Consider the following 17,041-nt stretch of genomic DNA (forward strand, 5'->3'; position numbering starts at 1 on the left):
TTTAGGAAAGAGTGAACACAAAAAACTTCCTACCTCCCAGCCTCAGGCTTCTCTTCCGGCAAATGAGGGGATGCAAATAGATCCCTAATAATTGCATCCCTGCCCCAGAGCTTATAAAATGTTTTCATATTTTTCTTGACTGTTGTCCAACAACCTTACCAGGTCGGGATTCCATAGGTGAGGAAAGGGACTAAGACGTTAAGCTACTCAACTGAGGTTCACCAACGGGTGGCGCCATGGACTTGACCCAGGTAGGAAGGTCTCCAATTCTCCCACCGTGATGCAAAAGACAGTGAACCACTCTAGGGAAGTGGATTCTGTGATTCTGGATTGGAATCACAACATTCTGTTGATTCTGAGTGCTGTGTGTGCAGTGTTCCCTGCGGGTGTTTACTATAATGACTAGAAATCATGCAAAAGCAGCTGCCTTTCAAAAAGATGGAATCAGGGGCACCTGGGTGGCTCAGTCGGGTGAGCGTCTGACTTCCGCTCAGGTCATGACCTCATGGTAACGAGAGTTCGAGCCCCGCATCGGGCTCTGTGCTGACAGCTCGGAGCCTGGAGCCTGCTTCCGATCCTGTGTCTCCCTCTCTCTCTGCCCCTCCCCCACTCGCCCTCTCTCTCTCAAAAATAAAGGTAAACGTTAAAAAAGAAGACAAAACAAATAAAATGGATTTACTCCAAGGGATTATTCAACTAAGAAAAAAAAAAAAAAAGATGGAATTAACCTGTGGTTGACTACAAGGAACTAACCCAGACGTGTCTTTTCAAAGTCAAAACCCATGTGGTCCAAAGAAGGTTCTAGAGTACTTTCTGCTTTCCATGTACGTATACAGATTGGGCTAATCGCCTACAAGCCAGTAGCAGACGGCCTTTCTGTGAAAGACAACTGGAGATTGTTGCGCTTTGGTGTGGGTAACGGGGGGCTTGAGGAATGTGAGGGACCTTCCTATCACCCGTGTGAAGGTTTCACCCTGTCAGTGTTGGAAAGCCTGTCCTCATCTTGGTCATCCTCCCTGCACTTAAATGGGAGAAGGACAACGTCCTCTTCTCCCACGTTTCTGCAGGCTCCAGGTTTCAGCAGCAACAAAGTCTAGATGCTTCTCTGCTCAGCGAACAGCCCTGGCACCGGTCCAGAGGGCTACCTGCTCTGTGCGGAGGGAAGCAGGAGCGTGGGTGGGCAGGAAAAGCGAGGTCAGCTTTCAGAACAGTCAGCCGTGTCTGCTGAGCTGGCTATCCTGTGAGCTGCAGAATATTTATGGCAGGGAGATGTCCGTAATGGGAGACACTCAGTCTGGCCAGACGCCGATCGCCTAGCCCAGGGCATCAGGATGACACAGTCATGACACGGGGGCACCGATTCACAGCCAGGCACCAAATCTCTTTATCCCAGACAGATTCCCTTTGATCCCGTTATCGACTAGGCCGAAATGCACGAATTAGCCTGTTCTGGAGTCGGAAAGAAGCATTCGAATTTACCCAGGAAATTCTCAAGTCGGTGGCTTGTGTGAATCATCCTTGCATCGGCCTCGCCCACGGGCTGGACTGTGAGCCCTCCTGTGCGCTCTCTCACCCCCGCACTCACCTCCCCGGCTGACACTGGGTGGTTCACCCGCCCGACCCCGTAAAGACCACGGGACCAGAACCTGGGGCTCTAGCCCAACGCGGGAGCCCCACCGACACCTAGCACAGTGTCCAGCACTTGGTTAGAGCTTAATAAACATCTGTGATGGGGCAGGACATTCTTTTTCAGCAGACACGGAAGAAGAGGAGGAGCAACACTAATCAGGCACAAGTAAAAAAAAAAAAATCATCCAAAATCCTTGATCTTGCTTGCAAGCAGCATCTTTACCCTGCCCACCCACCCCATACAAACTTTCCTAACACTTTGACTATTTTCTAGGAAAGCACCAAGGCCCAATCCCTCATCCTTGCTCATTAGTGCTGTGCAGCAGCTGAATCTTCTAACTAGCACCTGATATATGTCACAAGTGCTCTGGGGCCCAGGAAGGTGTAACATGAGTCGTCTGTGTAACATGAGTATGTGCCTCACACAACTCAGGGTGTGTTGAAAATACGACCTGAGTACAAGAATGTGCACCCGAGCATTTTATTTATAGTAGCGAAAACTGAAACTCTAATAATTGGTGCTTGGGTATATAAATTAGGCCACACTCAGATAATGGATCATATTTATATAATGGCATACTATGCTACCATTAAGGATCCTATTCTAGAAAAAAATATATAATGGCACGGGAAAATGCACCCAGCAATATTAAGCGGAAAGCAGATCACAGAATTAAACATAATTACAATTGTATAAATTGGGCTTGTATAAAATCCTGGGAGGAAACATACCCAACAGTTATATAGTCCGTTTCTGGGTGATGTTGATTTTTAGTCTTATTTATACTTGTTTGTATTTTTTGTATGTTGTTTTATAGGAAACATAATACTTTTTTATTAGTTTTCAACATAATATATTTAAAATCTCTAACAGAAAAGGTATGTTACTCAATAGCGGAAAGAGGCTATTCTGTTCCCGCCTTCCATGGTTATGTTCAAGCGTTAGATGATAAAGCCCCATCCAGGGGGCCGCTGGCTCGGCATCAGATTTTTATACTCACAATCCAGAAAATTCCACCCCAAAGTAAAGTGGCAGGTAGGTCCCTGCAGGTCAACACAGGAGTGATTTTCTTTGGTATGTCGGGTCTGGAAAGGAGCCATATCTGGGAAAGATGCTGACGGGACACTGCTCTGGGGTAAAGCTGGGGGAAAGTTAGAAGTGGCAAGCCAGTGCTGGCTCCGTCCCCAACTGTGTGGCTGCAGGTCATTCGATTTCTCTAAGCATTGTGTTCCCCATCTATAAAAGGAAGATCTAACATCCGTCCTGCCCGCTCACAGGTCTACTGTGAGGTTAAATAAAATGATGTGTGCCCCGTATTTTGCAAACTACAAAGCACCCAGTAAATGGCAGTCTGGCGATCCAAGAATGCTAACTTCTTAAGATAAGGATCCAGGCTCCCCTCTTTCCTTCAAGATATCAAGACAAGCCATCTATACTCCCTCTTCCACTCTAGAAAAGTCACCAGGAATTTGATTAGCCACATTTAACGCATTTTATGTTCCCCCGTACCTTTGCCCCACGTAACAAAACCATACTGTGTTCTCTCAACTTGTTTCTTTTTTTTCCCCTGGGAACATGGTCAGATTGGCTTTCCCTGCCTCCGCTGAGGGAAGGGGAGGCCAAAAGCCTGGATTCTTGCCACTGGAATGTGGACGAAGTTACCTATGTCCCTTCCAGGCTGGGTCCCTCAAGGCCCCCCATGAGATTCTCCACAATCTCTCTCTTCCCTCATTCCTTGGCTGCTTGTACAAGATCTGGTGTCAGACTCTGAGGCCCCTGGAAGATGGTGACATGGAAACGAGCAGAAGGCCAGGCACCAAACACCCGATAACAACAGGGCCATGAGTAAGAAATAACCTGGGATCATTTGTTACACCAGTGAGATCTCCTGACTAATACACTCTGTGACCATGGCCACCCCTCCAATCCACAGGGACTTCAATGCTTTCTGCTGCTTGCCACATGACTGATGCAGGGGACACAGAGAACACATATGGCAAACCCAACCCTCATCCAACAGAAAACTCACCCAAGAAAAGCTAAGACAATTTTTTAAGATTCCTTGGCAGATTTAGGACCTGCTCCCTTAATTTCTATAGGGAAACTCGGGAGTATGTGCTAATTTAAACAACTGAAAAAGAGAAAATAAGAAAACGGAAAGACACTTGGTAACCTAATCCCAACCGTATTTAAAGTGAGTTGCAGATAGAAAAGGGTTATGGTCCAACAAGGCAGAAGGGGTTAGGAAGGGAGTCTACACCTTTTTTAGAGGGTCAGACATTGGAAGCAGAGCGCTACCATGGATCACTGGCCCCTCATATGTTTCATCTTTATTTAGCAATGGCCAGTGGGGGGCCACATGGAAACATTGGGCTCTGAGTTGGGGAGTCCCCAGAAGGAAAAGAGCAAAGACAGGAAGTGCAACCCACTTCTCTGCACGGACCCCAACCAACCCTATTCTAACTTGCCCAGAGGCTACTTACCTGGTATGGGTACAGGGTGACCCCGTTGGTTCTCGACAGGGACCAGGTGCCATCCAGATACTGGTGAGCCTGAATGGCCACTGAGTTGAGGATGTTCCCATTGCTGGGACTGGTGGCCATCTGCAGGCTGACCTTGGCCTGGTGGGTTGGGGACCCACTCTTCTTCTCGGCCCCGTTGCTGACCCCGAGGCTGTTGGGTTTGCTGCTGTGCTTGTTGGTGACGAAAGCCGTGTAGTTGGGGGAGGCGTAGGAGGCAGGCACAAAGGCCCAATCTCTGGGCTGCTGCAGCCCACCCATATGCCGGGACCCCACCAGGGTGGGCATGTTGGAGAGGGCTGGGGGCGAGCCGGGTGAGCCATCGTAATGCTCACTGCCAGCTGCCTGTTCCAAGGTCACCACCATCTGGATGGCCTCCTGCTTCAGCTGGTTCAGGTGTGTGGCACAAATGTCACAGCGGTTGTCCTTGTCATTCCATGCCTTCCGGATGGTGTTGGGGACCTGGAGCTTGTCGTGAATCACGGCCGAGAAAGCAGGGTCCTGGAGACAAAACAAAACAGGAGAACCTGTAACTCAAGGCTGGTATGTGCAATTCAGATGTCTGGCTTAGGAGTTAAGCCCTAGGTGTCTTCAGAGTCTGACTGTCTGATAGACCTCCAACAGACGTGAGCAGCCGGGCTGGCAGAAAAGCCTCTAGTGGACAAACACCTTTGATACATAGGAGATTATTATGGTGGAGACATTAGGAATAATTAAAAACAAAAAGATTTCTAAGCATCCTCCTCACCAGGATGGCCAAAGAACATTCCAGATTCTTCTCCACGTGTCCACTGAAGAATTACAGGGAGTGAGGGGTGAGTGCCGTCAGCCCCGACTGATGCACGTGGTCCCCTGGCTCCCCGCAGGCCATGGAACGCTGGTGATTGATGGAGAGTCTATTCTAAGAAAGTCTTGGCCTCATTAGTGCTGTGTGCTTAGTGCCATTGGAAGGAAACCAAACCGAACAGATTCTGGACCAGAAGCCCAGCAGCCCCTGCAGATTCCCCGTTGACCATCTGCTCCGTGGCAAGCTGGATACACGTGTCTGATATCCTCACCAATTCAAAGAAAAATACCTCCATGACAAGCAGTCCAAGACACCTGTCCCCACAAGCATCGTCTAAAACTACTATTCAAAACTCTTTAGCTCGGAAACCCTTGCCTAAAACAAATCAGGGGGTGTCCGGGTGGCTCAGTCGGTTGAGTGTCTGACTCTTGATGGCCACTCAGGTCATGACCTCACGGTTCGTGAGATCGAGCACCACACTGAGCTCTGTGCTGACAGCACGGAGCCTGCTTGGGATTCTCTCTCTCTCCCTCTCCCTCTCCGCCCCTCTCCTACAGGCACACATACACGCTCTCTCTCTCTCTCTCAAAACAAATAAAAGTTTGAAAGAAATCAGAAAATGAAGTTAATGAGGATGATTTCTTTCATTCACTTTATGTTCATTTTTACAGGAAAACAGGATTTCGCGGAGAAATAAACATGAGGGCTGTTAACCGTTTACCAGAATATTTGAGTTCTGATTCCAGTTCTGCTACTAACTAGCCGTGTGACTTTGGACAAGCTAAGTGGCCTCACCGAGCCCCTCGTCTGTCACCAGAGGCCATGGCCGATCCTTGCCGTAAGATCCTTCCAGGTCCGTGACTCTGGCCGTGGAGAAATCGGGACAAGAGAGTATGGTACGTGTATATACAGACGGAGCCATATGTCATTTTGGGGGCCTGAACTTTTGAGATCCCAAATTTGCTGCAAATAATTGATGAGGCTCATTTTCCTCTAGGACATTAGAAGGAAAGTCTGCCCTTCTGAAACTTACTGTCTGGTTTCATGGGAAAGGGGGGGGCCCTCAGGATTGAATGGGGCTTGATGAGCTGTGGGTAAGAGAGGCAGTTGGGGGGGGGGGGCGCCTGGGTGGGCAGGAAGAAAGATCGGCGGTGGGAGAGATGTTCTTAATTACGATCCGTCTTGATTATGTGCTATAGCGTTTTGTTTTCCCTGTTTAACTACCCTGAATAGCTCCTCAGCAGGCGCTGATTAACTGATTAATAAATCAAGAGGCCCCTTTACACGGCAGCAGGAAGGGGTGGCTCAGGAGGCAGAAACTCAAGACAGTCACCTAAAATGATGGGAAATAATAAGAGGTCAAGGTTGATCGAGTCCGGTTGACAAAGTGCTGCGAGCCATATGAGACCCGCCTGGTGGCATCCTTCCCGGTGACAGCTGCTCTGTCCAGAGTCAGATCACAACTCCGAGCATGTGGGACCCCCGGTGGGCTAAAGGACCCCTCAGGGACCATTCTGGAGCAGGCTGTCACTTCGGTGTTCAGATAAGGAAACTGAGCTCCAAAAAGGTTAGTAGCTTGGACTACACCCAGACGTCTCAAACCCTAGGTCGTGCTTTTCAGAGCCAAAGAATCATATTCACCGATGGACTCATGGGGTTTTTTGCACAGTTTTCACCTCGCTCATCTAGGCAATAGTCATTTATTCAAAAGAAATTTATTTGAGCCCCCATCTGTGCCCAGACACAGGTTCCTGCTTTTTCATACAACATTACAAAATGAGCCTTTTCCCTTATCAGTACATGTCATTTGCAAATGTGATCTTTTAATGACCAGGCCGTATTTTATCCTTTCGTTGTTTCAAGGTCATTTATTTATCCCCACGTTCTACTACGTAACCAGAGACAGCGGAAGAAATCAGAGACGGGCATTCAAAAGCGACCCGCAACCCATATAGCTCATGCTTTCAAGATGCCAAACTATTTGGTTTCAGGAAGCCTCAAACGAATGGCTGATTTAGAACGTTTGTGTAAATCCAATCATCAGGAAGAGGCGTCACAGTGAGGAGGCAGATAGAAGTCCGGTCCCGTCCGCACTTCTAGATCCCTATAGAATCTAGGTTTGAGTCTGACATCTGCAGCTCAGGCGGGGGGGACACATCCATGCTCCAGAAATGGCGTAAGCCTGCTTCTGGGGGTTCCTTTCTCCTTTTCTTCTTGTTTTGTTTTGTTTTTTAATATTTATCTTGAGAGAGAGAGAGAGTGAGTGTGTGTGTGTGTGTGTGTGTGTGTGTGTGTGTGCGCGTGAGCGGGGAGGGACAGAGAGAATCCCAAGCAGGCTCCACGAGGTCAGCACAGAGCCCGATGCGGGGCACGATCTCATGAACCGCGAGATCATGACCCGAGCTCGACAGACTAAGCCACCCAGGTGCCCCTCTTCTTGGTTTCTGCTGCCCTCCCTTGAAGCAGTACCTTCTTCACTCAGCTCACTGCTGTTTTGCCGTTCAACGTCTAACATTTAACAAAGAACGTCCGTTGGCCAGACCCTGCGCTAGGTTGGGGACCTCAGGAGGCGTGAAAACAATTCCTGTCTCCCACAAGTTCACAGTCCAGGGGACCTTCCCGGTTCCTGGATGCCACGACCCTTTGCTGCCACCTCCAGTCCAGGACCAATCAACACACATGGGACCCACGGAATTTCAGCGCTCCCCACCTGGTTCCAGAGGCGTCAACAAAACCAGCCGTGAGTGCTGCAGCAAAGCCCTCTATCAGTACAATGCACATGACCACAGACACCCAGAAGCAGCAGAGAGCCTCTGCTGTCTCCTCCGGAGGAAAGCTGAGATCGACTCTTCAACGAGATACAATTGCTGGCTGATGTCAGAGGCGTTCCCTAAATTAAGCCACCCTTGACCTGAAACCCTATGCGGGTGCTTATCAGCAAAAGGCCTCAGTTAGTTGGGGAGCCTGGGTGGCTCAGTCGCTTAAGCGTCTGACTCCTGATGTTGGCTCAGGTCGTGATCTCACAGTTGAGAAATGGAGCCCCACGTTGAGCTCTGTGCTGACAAGCGGGGAGCCTGCTTGAAATTCTCTCTATCTCTGCCCTCCCCCCCACCCGTGCTCTCTCTCTCTCTCTCAAAATAAATAAGCAAACATTTTTTTTAAAAAAGCCCCAATTCGTCAAGAGATATAGCTTGTGGAAACTAAAACCCTTTGCAAGGGTTTGTCCGTACGTTATAAATATTTTAGGGCAACTCAAAACTTCAAAGGGGAATGGTCAACAGACACGGCTTTCTGTACGCGCTGGGGAAAAGATGCTGCTCGGGGGAGAGGAGTCCTAAACAGGAAGAAAAGAGAAAAGGAGGCTTCAGAGCCATGGAAGGCTCACACACGCCCATCTCTTCTGTCACGAGCACAAAAAGATTTGCAGCGGCCCCGGGAGATGGGCTAGGGCAGCGCCCTTGGGGTCAGCTTGCGCCTGAAGAAACCTGGACCCCGGGAAGGAATGAATTAAGCCCCACGGTCTGGCTTGCTGCCTAGCCCCTGGGTTTCAAAGACATTCCTACATCTAGTCCTCGTTCACCCTGTGAGCTCGGGAAACAATCGCCTGGGAACAGCGGGAACCCTGCACAAGCTGAATCTCTATCTTGAACGTCTTAATTTTCACTTCAGCACGTACAAAAAGTAGGCTATTGGTATTTGGGCGACATTTGCATCCTCAACTTTGAAGGTGAAGGTTCGGTGCCCCAAACATCCTCATCTTTCAAAAATAGTAACAAAATGATTTCTCCTGCACATCTGCCATGGGGAGGAATTCAAGAAAACACTTGGGCGACTGGTAATGTTCCTTAGGAGGAGGGTTAGGGCAAACACGTGCCCAACAGCTCACTGCCAGAAAGGAACACAGAAAACTCTGGAAGATGGTTCTCCAACCCCTTTACAGCTCTACTTCTTCTAGGGGCGTTTTGGGAAAAGGGGCGTCCTAACACATCCCCTAAGCATGTCTTAGACTGATGACTTTCTTTAGGTTGACCTCCCCACTGTCTTCTAGCAGACTGATCTAAAAAATTACGATGAAATCTTCCCCAGGCAATGGCATCCAAGCCCATGGCTTCCATAGCCATCTGTATGCTGGTGACTGGGAATTCTCTCTTTTTGTCTCTGCTGGTCTTTCTCCTGAACTCCAAAGCCCTTATATCCCATACCCCACCCCCCCCGGAAAACATCACCCCGATAAATACTCTTCAAACTGACAATTCAAACTTAATTTTATTGGCCCTTAAATGTACTCTTATTCCAACAATCACTATCAAAGTTTAAATAGCATCCTTATCCATTCAGACACCCAGGCCAGAAATCTAGAACCTTCCTTGTCTCCCCCTTTCCCCTCCAATCCAACCGCCAAATGTAGATGGTACTTTCTGAGAGCCCTTTATGGTGCCTCTGTTCATGTCCACTGTCGTGATAAAGCTGTAAACACTTCTCACACCACCACGGTCTCCCTGATTCTAGCCTTGACCTCAACCCACCTCCCCCCCAAGACAATTTTACTAGAAGGCAGATCCGATGGTGTCATTATCCTGCTATCCTAGACCTGCATTCCAGGAGCGATCTTACTTCTGTAGTTTCTATTTGGAGAACTACTTCTCTGCTAGACTGTCAGGTCCTTGAGGGGAAATATTCTTTCTTTCCATCTTTAATCCCTCCGTGGCTCAAACAGTGCTTACTTCACGGTAAGGGCTGGACAGGTATTTGTGAAATACGTAAGTGAATGAAAAGAATTCAACCAAAGCAAAAACAGTCAAGTAACAAAGTTGAGTTGGGTCCAGGTTTCATTTATTTTGTCTAAGTGAGCTAGTTGCCTATTATGCGATTATCATGACACAAACCCTTCCAAATCTAAGGTTATTGGAGTTCCCCAACCGTATTTGTTCTAGCTGGCTGAAGAGCCTAATGTGTGCCAACCATAACCCAGATGCTGTCCTTCTCCCTGGCTTGTCCTTAAACTATTCGAATATATTCTCCACAACACAAGATCTATGACTCTTTCTCCTAATTTTCCAGAAGAGTCATGTTTATATGCAAAAGGTTTTGGGTTGGGGGGTTTGTTTGGGGGAGTTTTTGTTTTTGTTTTTGTTTTTGTTTTTGTTTAACCATCAGGCCGACTCACTGGCAACAAGAGAAACCTACCCCGGTACAGGTGGGCTGGACCCCCAGCAAGCAAGCAACATGCTCACTGTCCAAGGGCACAGCTGCTAATGAGGGCATAGATCGTGGAGCGAGGGTGGGAACGTGCAAACTACTGCCCAAGCAGGCCATTTGCTCACTGGCCCTCACTTCTTCCCGCCCCATTTCATCCTCTGCTCAGCCATAAACACTAATGCCACTTTTGAGGACAAGGTTGTCGTTTTTCTCCGTGTCATTTTAGCCAAAAGGATACTTTGACCGTGTTCCTCCAAAGCCTCTGGGTCTGGGAGGGAGGCAGCAGCTGGAGTCAGTGTCCGGCATGTGTCATACAAATTCCTGTTGATGTTTGCTTCTGGTTTATTATTCTAGAGGCCTCTGGAGACAAGCGCGTCAGGATTGAAGTCGTTCTTCAAAGGCACTTCGTTTCTACTTTGTTCCTAAACTTTCTTCCTCCAGAAACGCCATCCCACGAGGCCCGGGATGGCGGGCAGGACTCCGAGAATGCCGTGTTTTGATCCCCGCTGCAGGCAGCTTCCCAAAAGATCAATGGAATTCACCTTCACACTCCTTACAATCTTTGCAGTGAACGTCTGCTTTCCCGCCTCCTCCCCACCTCCCAACACCTTCCTCAGCAGTGTTCTTTCCTTCTCAAGAATCCCAGTGTTCTGCTTAGCAGTTCTATCCCCAAAGGCAGGTGTCAATGTCAACGCTGCTCTTTTTGGAACGGAAACAGCAAAACGGAAGGTTTGCAAAACAACAGACAGCAGACCTCAGGTGCATCTGAACCAAGAATATGAACTCCCTCCTTCTTCCTGGCTCCACATTCGAATATCTGGACCCAGACGTCTCTCCAAGAAGTAGTATTTTATTTTTGCTTAATTTAATTTAATTTAATTTAATTTAACTTTATCTCATCTCATCTCATCTCATCTTTGCCTCAGTAATTTCAGAAGAAAGAACCAGATGATTTGACCAAACCTTAACTAGCTGTAGGCAGAAGGAAGAACACCAACAGATCAAGTCCAAGGATGCACGGGAAGTGCCACCTGGCGGACGAAACTTCTTCCTTGGGATGGCACGGTCTCCCATGCTCACCAGCCCCCTGACCTGCACCACTCACTTTCCACGCGTGCCTGACGGCACGGGAAAGATCAAAGAGATGCCTCCGGTCGGTCATGACGACCCACTGTCCTTCTCCGGTGAGACTCTGCCCAGCCGTCTGGTTGAACCTGCCCGGGGCAACTGACGGACAAACCTCAGTGTCCTTTACTGCTGCGGTTCGCAGAGTCCCCAGACCCACAAACAAGGCGTGGGACCGCCCTGGAGGGAAGCCAGGGAATACATCAGACGGTGACGAGTGATGACGTCTCACTGCCCCTCGTGGTCGAGGGTGACCGCCTTACGGGGGCTGCCGTTCTCACTAGCATCCCTGACCGGTTTCCTCTGCTTGGCACGAGGACACAAGGCTCATTCTGCAAAGTTTGGTGGTTACACGAGGGAGGGGGACAAGAGCGAGTGGAGAGTTGTTGCAAGAGCCCAAACCAAACCACAGAAGCACAGCAGACCCAGCCTGGCTCCGAAATCACAGGCCGGCGTTGGTAACGTGAAACCTCCCTCCGGCCCATCAGGCCGCGTCTGGACCCAAGGCTCATCACCATCATCATCGTCATCATTACTGACCCACCTCGTGCGCCAACCGCGCCTTGCTCCGTAACGACGATCACCCGAGAACACGGATCCCCGCGTGTGAGCAAGAACGCACGGAAACGCATGCCAGGTAATGAGCTCCAAGGGACCAAAAAAAACCGCCAGAGAAAGCAGGTGAACTGTCAGACCAGAGCTGTTCTACAGAAGAGGCCAAATTAACCTGTAATGTAGGGACCGTGCCCAGCCTGAGTTACCCAGCTCTGCGGGGAGAGCAGAAACCCGGCGTGAACGATCGTGTTCCCCACGCGAGGCCGGCGGCGGCAGGATGCAATTCACACGGCTGCTCGCAGCAACGTGCGAAAAAGCCTTGTGGCTGATACGACCTTTCTGCTTCAAAAGAAGAGGCAGCTTTTTAATTAGAACTTAATATGATTAAGAACAGTTCACGAATTACTTGAGAGAATAGGTGAGGTGTTCCTCCACTACAATCACGCACATTTTCTTTAATGCCCTGTGTCTGACCTTTTCCGACTCAATGGCACTGAGGGTCCCTGTTGATTCTCTTGAAAGGGATCGGTTACAAGTGGGAGAGGCTCAGACCCCCACTTGACCACTTAGTAGCTATTTCATGGGGAGGCATTTTTTAGCAACTCAGCCAAGCTTCAGTCCCCCTAGATGTGAAAATGGGAATTGATAGGGGTGTCTGGGAGGCTCAGTCAGTTAAGCGTCTGACTCTTGGTTTCAGCTCAGCTCACGATCTCACGGTTCGTGGGTTCAAGCCCCGCTTCCGGCTCTGCGCTGACAGCGCGGAGCCTGCTTGAGATTCTCTCTCTCCCCTTCTCCGCCCCTCCCCTGCTCATGCTCCAGTATGCACACACATGCATACCCTGTCTCAAAATAAACAAGTAAAGGTTTAAAAAAAAGTTGATGATTTAAGAAAAAAAGGAAACGGGAATTTTATCGAGTGAGGACTGGATGTAACATGGTCGCACAGTCCCTGTCCTTGGGAAATGCTAAGTAAAGGTAGCAATTAGTGTCAGGGTCACACTTCTCAGTATCTAACACCGCACCTTGTGGATATGAATTCGGTCCGTCCGATGATGATGGCAACGGTGGTGACAAGGATCCTAGGGCGTGCTTGTGTCCAGGAGGAGTTAGCAAACACTTTGGGCATTAAGAGGCGAGGAGACGATAAAGATGAGACCATATGGTCTTCCGTGAACATCCTTCCCATTACGGTAAGTCAAGGTCCTCTTCAAAGAAACCAAAGTAAGAATGGATCCGTAGAATTCCTGAGCGCGACCGTGTGGCTCACAGCCTTCTCTGTGCTCAGAGGTGCACTAATCGGAGTCGCTCCTTTTCACGGAACTGAGAAGACAATGCGTCTCAACTGAGAAGCATTTCTCAGTCTCTCTATTTCTCCCCAGGAGTGAGGAGTTCTGCAAAGGCGCCCTGCTGGATGGTCAGGTAGAATCCCAGAGCCGCCAACCAGCAAGTGTCTCCGAGGGGTTTCCAACCTCTCTGCCCAGGAGGCGGAAAAAGGAAGATGATTTCATCTTAGCCGCTTAACTACCTTCAAACCTGAAAATCCTGCCCTCCGGTCCACCCCCTGGTCCTGGAGAGGAGGACCCGTTCACAAGCAGATCAAGTCCTCAGGATGGGGGAGGGCAGGAGATACTCGCTGAAAACCTATTTAAGTGTTTCCCTGAACTTCAAAGTAACATGCTAAAGTTCTACCTTTGAATTATTAAAGTCTATCTAGATTAGACGTATTTTTTCAATTTTTTTAACATTTATTTATTTTTGAAAGACAGAGAGAGAGCACTGGTGGGGGAGGGGCAGAGAGCGAGAGGGAGACACAGAATCCGAAGCAGGCTCCCAGCTCCGAGCTGTCGGCACAGAGCCCGACGCGGGACTCAAACTCACAAACCGTGAGATCATGACCTGAGCCGGAGTCAGACGCTTAACTGACTGAGCCACCCAGATGCCCCTAGATTAGATGTATTTTTTTTTTATTTTTTTTTCAACGTTTATTTATTTTTGGGACAGAGAGAGACAGAGCATGAATGGGGGAGGGGCAGAGAGAGAGGGAGACACAGAATCAGAAACAGGCTCCAGACTCTGAGCCATCAGCCCAGAGCCTGACGCGGGGCTCAAACTCACGGACCGCAAGATCGTGACCTGGCTGAAGTCGGACGCTTAACCGACTGCGCCACCCAGGCGCCCCATACATGTATTTTTATATGCGGGCTATAATGTACTATTGGGTGGCAACGGATTTTTTTTTCAATCTCTAAGTAGTTGTATTAGTTTAATGATGTTAAGGAGTCTGTTAATTATCTAATTATGAAATTGCCTGATGCTTCTTTTTCCTTTAATGAACTATGTATGCATGAAAGACTGCAGTAATGTACTTGGCTATGTTTTTTTGGACTCACTACAAAAAAATAAAGTACCTAAAATCTGAGCTTGACATTGCTGGGTTTTGGGTTTTTTTTTTTTTAAATGTTTTTATTTATTTTTGAGAGAGAGAGAGAGAGCATGAGCAGGGGAGAGGCAGAGAGAGACGGAGACACAGAATCCGAAGCAGGCTCCAGGCTCCAAGCTGTCAGCACAGAGCCTGATGCGGGGCTTGAACCCTCAAACTGTGAAATCATGACCTGAGCTGAAGTCGGACACTTAACCTACTAAGCCACTGAGGCGCTCCTCTGTTTTTTTTTTTTTTAATTTTTTTTTCAACGTTTATTTATTTTTGGGACAGAGAGAGACAGAGCATGAACGGGGGAGGGGCAGAGAGAGAGGGAGACACAGAATCGGAAACAGGCTCCAGGCTCTGAGCCATCAGCCCAGAGCCTGATGTGGGGCTCGAACTCACGGACCGCGAGATCGTGACCTGGCTGAAGTCGGACGCTTAACCGACTGCGCCACCCAGGCGCCCCTGTTTTTTTTTAAAAGATGAAATTTTAGCAGACAAACTCTGTTTCTTCTATACCCTAAAACACACTTAAATACCTCTGCTCATCCCCCTGTGACCTAACCCGTGTGACCCAGTGTTTCCGACCCCATGTAATCTGGTTCCAGCTGTCTTGTCAGACGTCTCTCTCAGGGGTCCTCGTATGACTCTCCTGTATAGTCAGGGTGGGCTTCTTCTGTCTGGAGGAAGCCCCTGCATTTCCCTGCCTCTGTGCCTTTGCTCAAGTCTCTGTCCTCATGATAATTCCCGCCCTGCCTCATAAACCACGAGAAAACTTTCGGGGGTGACGGAGATGTTCACTATTGTGGTAGTGGTCTTGTGGGTACATGCATGTGACCAAAGGTATCAACTTGTATATTTAAGATGTATACAGATTACCGAATGCCAATTATATACCCCTGGAACTAAAAAACAAAAACAAAAACAACAACCACAAAAAAAACCTTGTTCATCCATCTTAAGCCCCAACTTGGGCATGAAGTCTGACTCTCAGAAGGGATGTCTTCCTCCGCTGACTTTTAGCACACTTCTCTGATCCGAGTTAATCATATCACTTAGCAAATACTTCCTTGTTAGTTACAGTGGTACATGTTCTATCTCCACAATCACGGTAAATGCCGAGGGGGCAGAAACCATGCCATAATTTCAACCGTAATGATAACTTCTACCCTGCTCCCCCCCCACCCCACCCCCCCAGAGTCTACTCAAGACAGCAGCCAGGGTGATCCTTCTAAGTCTGCAATCTGATGCTGACATTCCTCGACTTAAAATCCTCCCCGGCCCACCTGGGTCAAGTCACAGTCCGCAGGACCGGGCCTCCTGCTCCCTCCCCACCCCCAGTCCTACGACTTGCTCCCTGACTCACTCTGCTCTGCCACAGGAGCCCCCCTGCTGTCCCTGGATCACACCAGGAATGTTCACTCTGCCTCGGTGACTCTATGCTTGCTCTCCCTTGTGCACGGAGAAATCGCTCCTATCGGTATCTACCTGACTGTCGCTCACCACCTTCAAGGTGTTCAAATGTCACCTTGCAAAGGAGGTCCTCTCTGAGCACTTGATTACACCTGCAAACCACCCCCAGCACTCCCTAACCCCCTTCTCTGCTCTCTCGTTACAACACTGCCACCTTCTAACATACTACTCTGTTATGGAGCCTCTTCTTTGTCTCCTCCTGTGAGATATCAACTGGGTGAGCACAGGGACATGTGTCTATGTTGTTCACTGCATCACCCCGATGCCTAGGACAATGTCTGAAGTATAGTATAGACACTCAGAAAGTGTTTGCTGAATGAATGAATGAATGAATGAATGAATCCATCTTCAGGATAAGGCGTTTCTACATTTAAGAACTTCATCTTTCTTATGGACTTTTATGACTTTCTGCTTTGTACTCAAGTTGTCGTTTTCTTCTTTATGCTAGATTTTAGTGTCCTCAGGGAGCTGGCAAAGCTGGTTTGCTTTGACATCCCTGCCTCTCAAGGCGTTACCTCCAGACCACCCCCTGCAGCAGAATCACCTGGGAAGCTATACCATGCAGACCCCGGGACCGCTCTCAGATGCTCTGTACCCTGTATCAGAATTAGGGCTCTGGAATGTGCATTTCAGCAAGCATCCCGGGTGATTCTGTGCCACACTGTCCAGAAGGAATGGGAACGGAGACTGAGCTAGAGAAGGGAGAAGGAACAGGTGGGAAGGGACCTCTCCCCTCCCTTCCGAGCACCTACCCCCACTGTGGCCCCGACAGGGGAGCTCTCCACCCCACCCAACGAACTGCGACGTCTCTGCAAACCTCGGTGCTGGGGACTGCTTGTCTTGTCATCATCCAAGACAATGACATATGGCTCGTGGGACACAGCCCAGAGACTACGGGTATAAGGCGAATGTCTCTTCACTAAATCCTCTCCCTGATCTGGTGGCTCTCAACCCCTGGTGATTTTGACCCCTGGAGGACATTCGGAAATCCCTGGAGACAGTCACAATTGTCACAACTGGGAGACGGCTACTGACATCGAGTGGGTAGAGGCCAGACACGCTGCTAAGTATCTTACACAGGAAAAGACTCCCAGACCAAAGAATGGCCCAGTCCCCGTGTCATCTGGGGTTGAAAGCAGGGCCTGAGCCCTCTCCCGACTCCTTGTCACCCACTGTCCTAGAACGGATGCAGGACACAGAGACAAGTGCTCCAAATCCAGAAGCGAATCCAGCTCCTCTCCCCCAGACTCACTGCAGTGTGGAGATACCAGATTCCAAACAGCACAGTCTCTTTGTATTGTGACCGTTGGCTTGTGGCCGACCGTCGT

At 49.1% G+C, this 17,041-nt stretch overlaps 1 protein-coding gene across 1 annotated transcript in view; it reads right to left on the reverse strand.

The window, feature by feature from the left end:
* Window positions 1–17,041, reverse strand: part of KIF26B (kinesin family member 26B) — a 472,500-nt gene that overhangs the window by 297,042 nt on the left and 158,417 nt on the right. The window contains exon 3 of the mRNA XM_043569394.1: window positions 4,114–4,650. Within this exon, the coding sequence (XP_043425329.1) occupies window positions 4,114–4,650 (537 nt within the window). The remainder of the gene's footprint in view (window positions 1–4,113; window positions 4,651–17,041) is intronic.

Source organism: Prionailurus bengalensis, chromosome E4 (genome assembly GCF_016509475.1).
Source record: "Prionailurus bengalensis isolate Pbe53 chromosome E4, Fcat_Pben_1.1_paternal_pri, whole genome shotgun sequence".
Classification (NCBI taxonomy): Eukaryota; Metazoa; Chordata; class Mammalia; order Carnivora; family Felidae; genus Prionailurus; species Prionailurus bengalensis.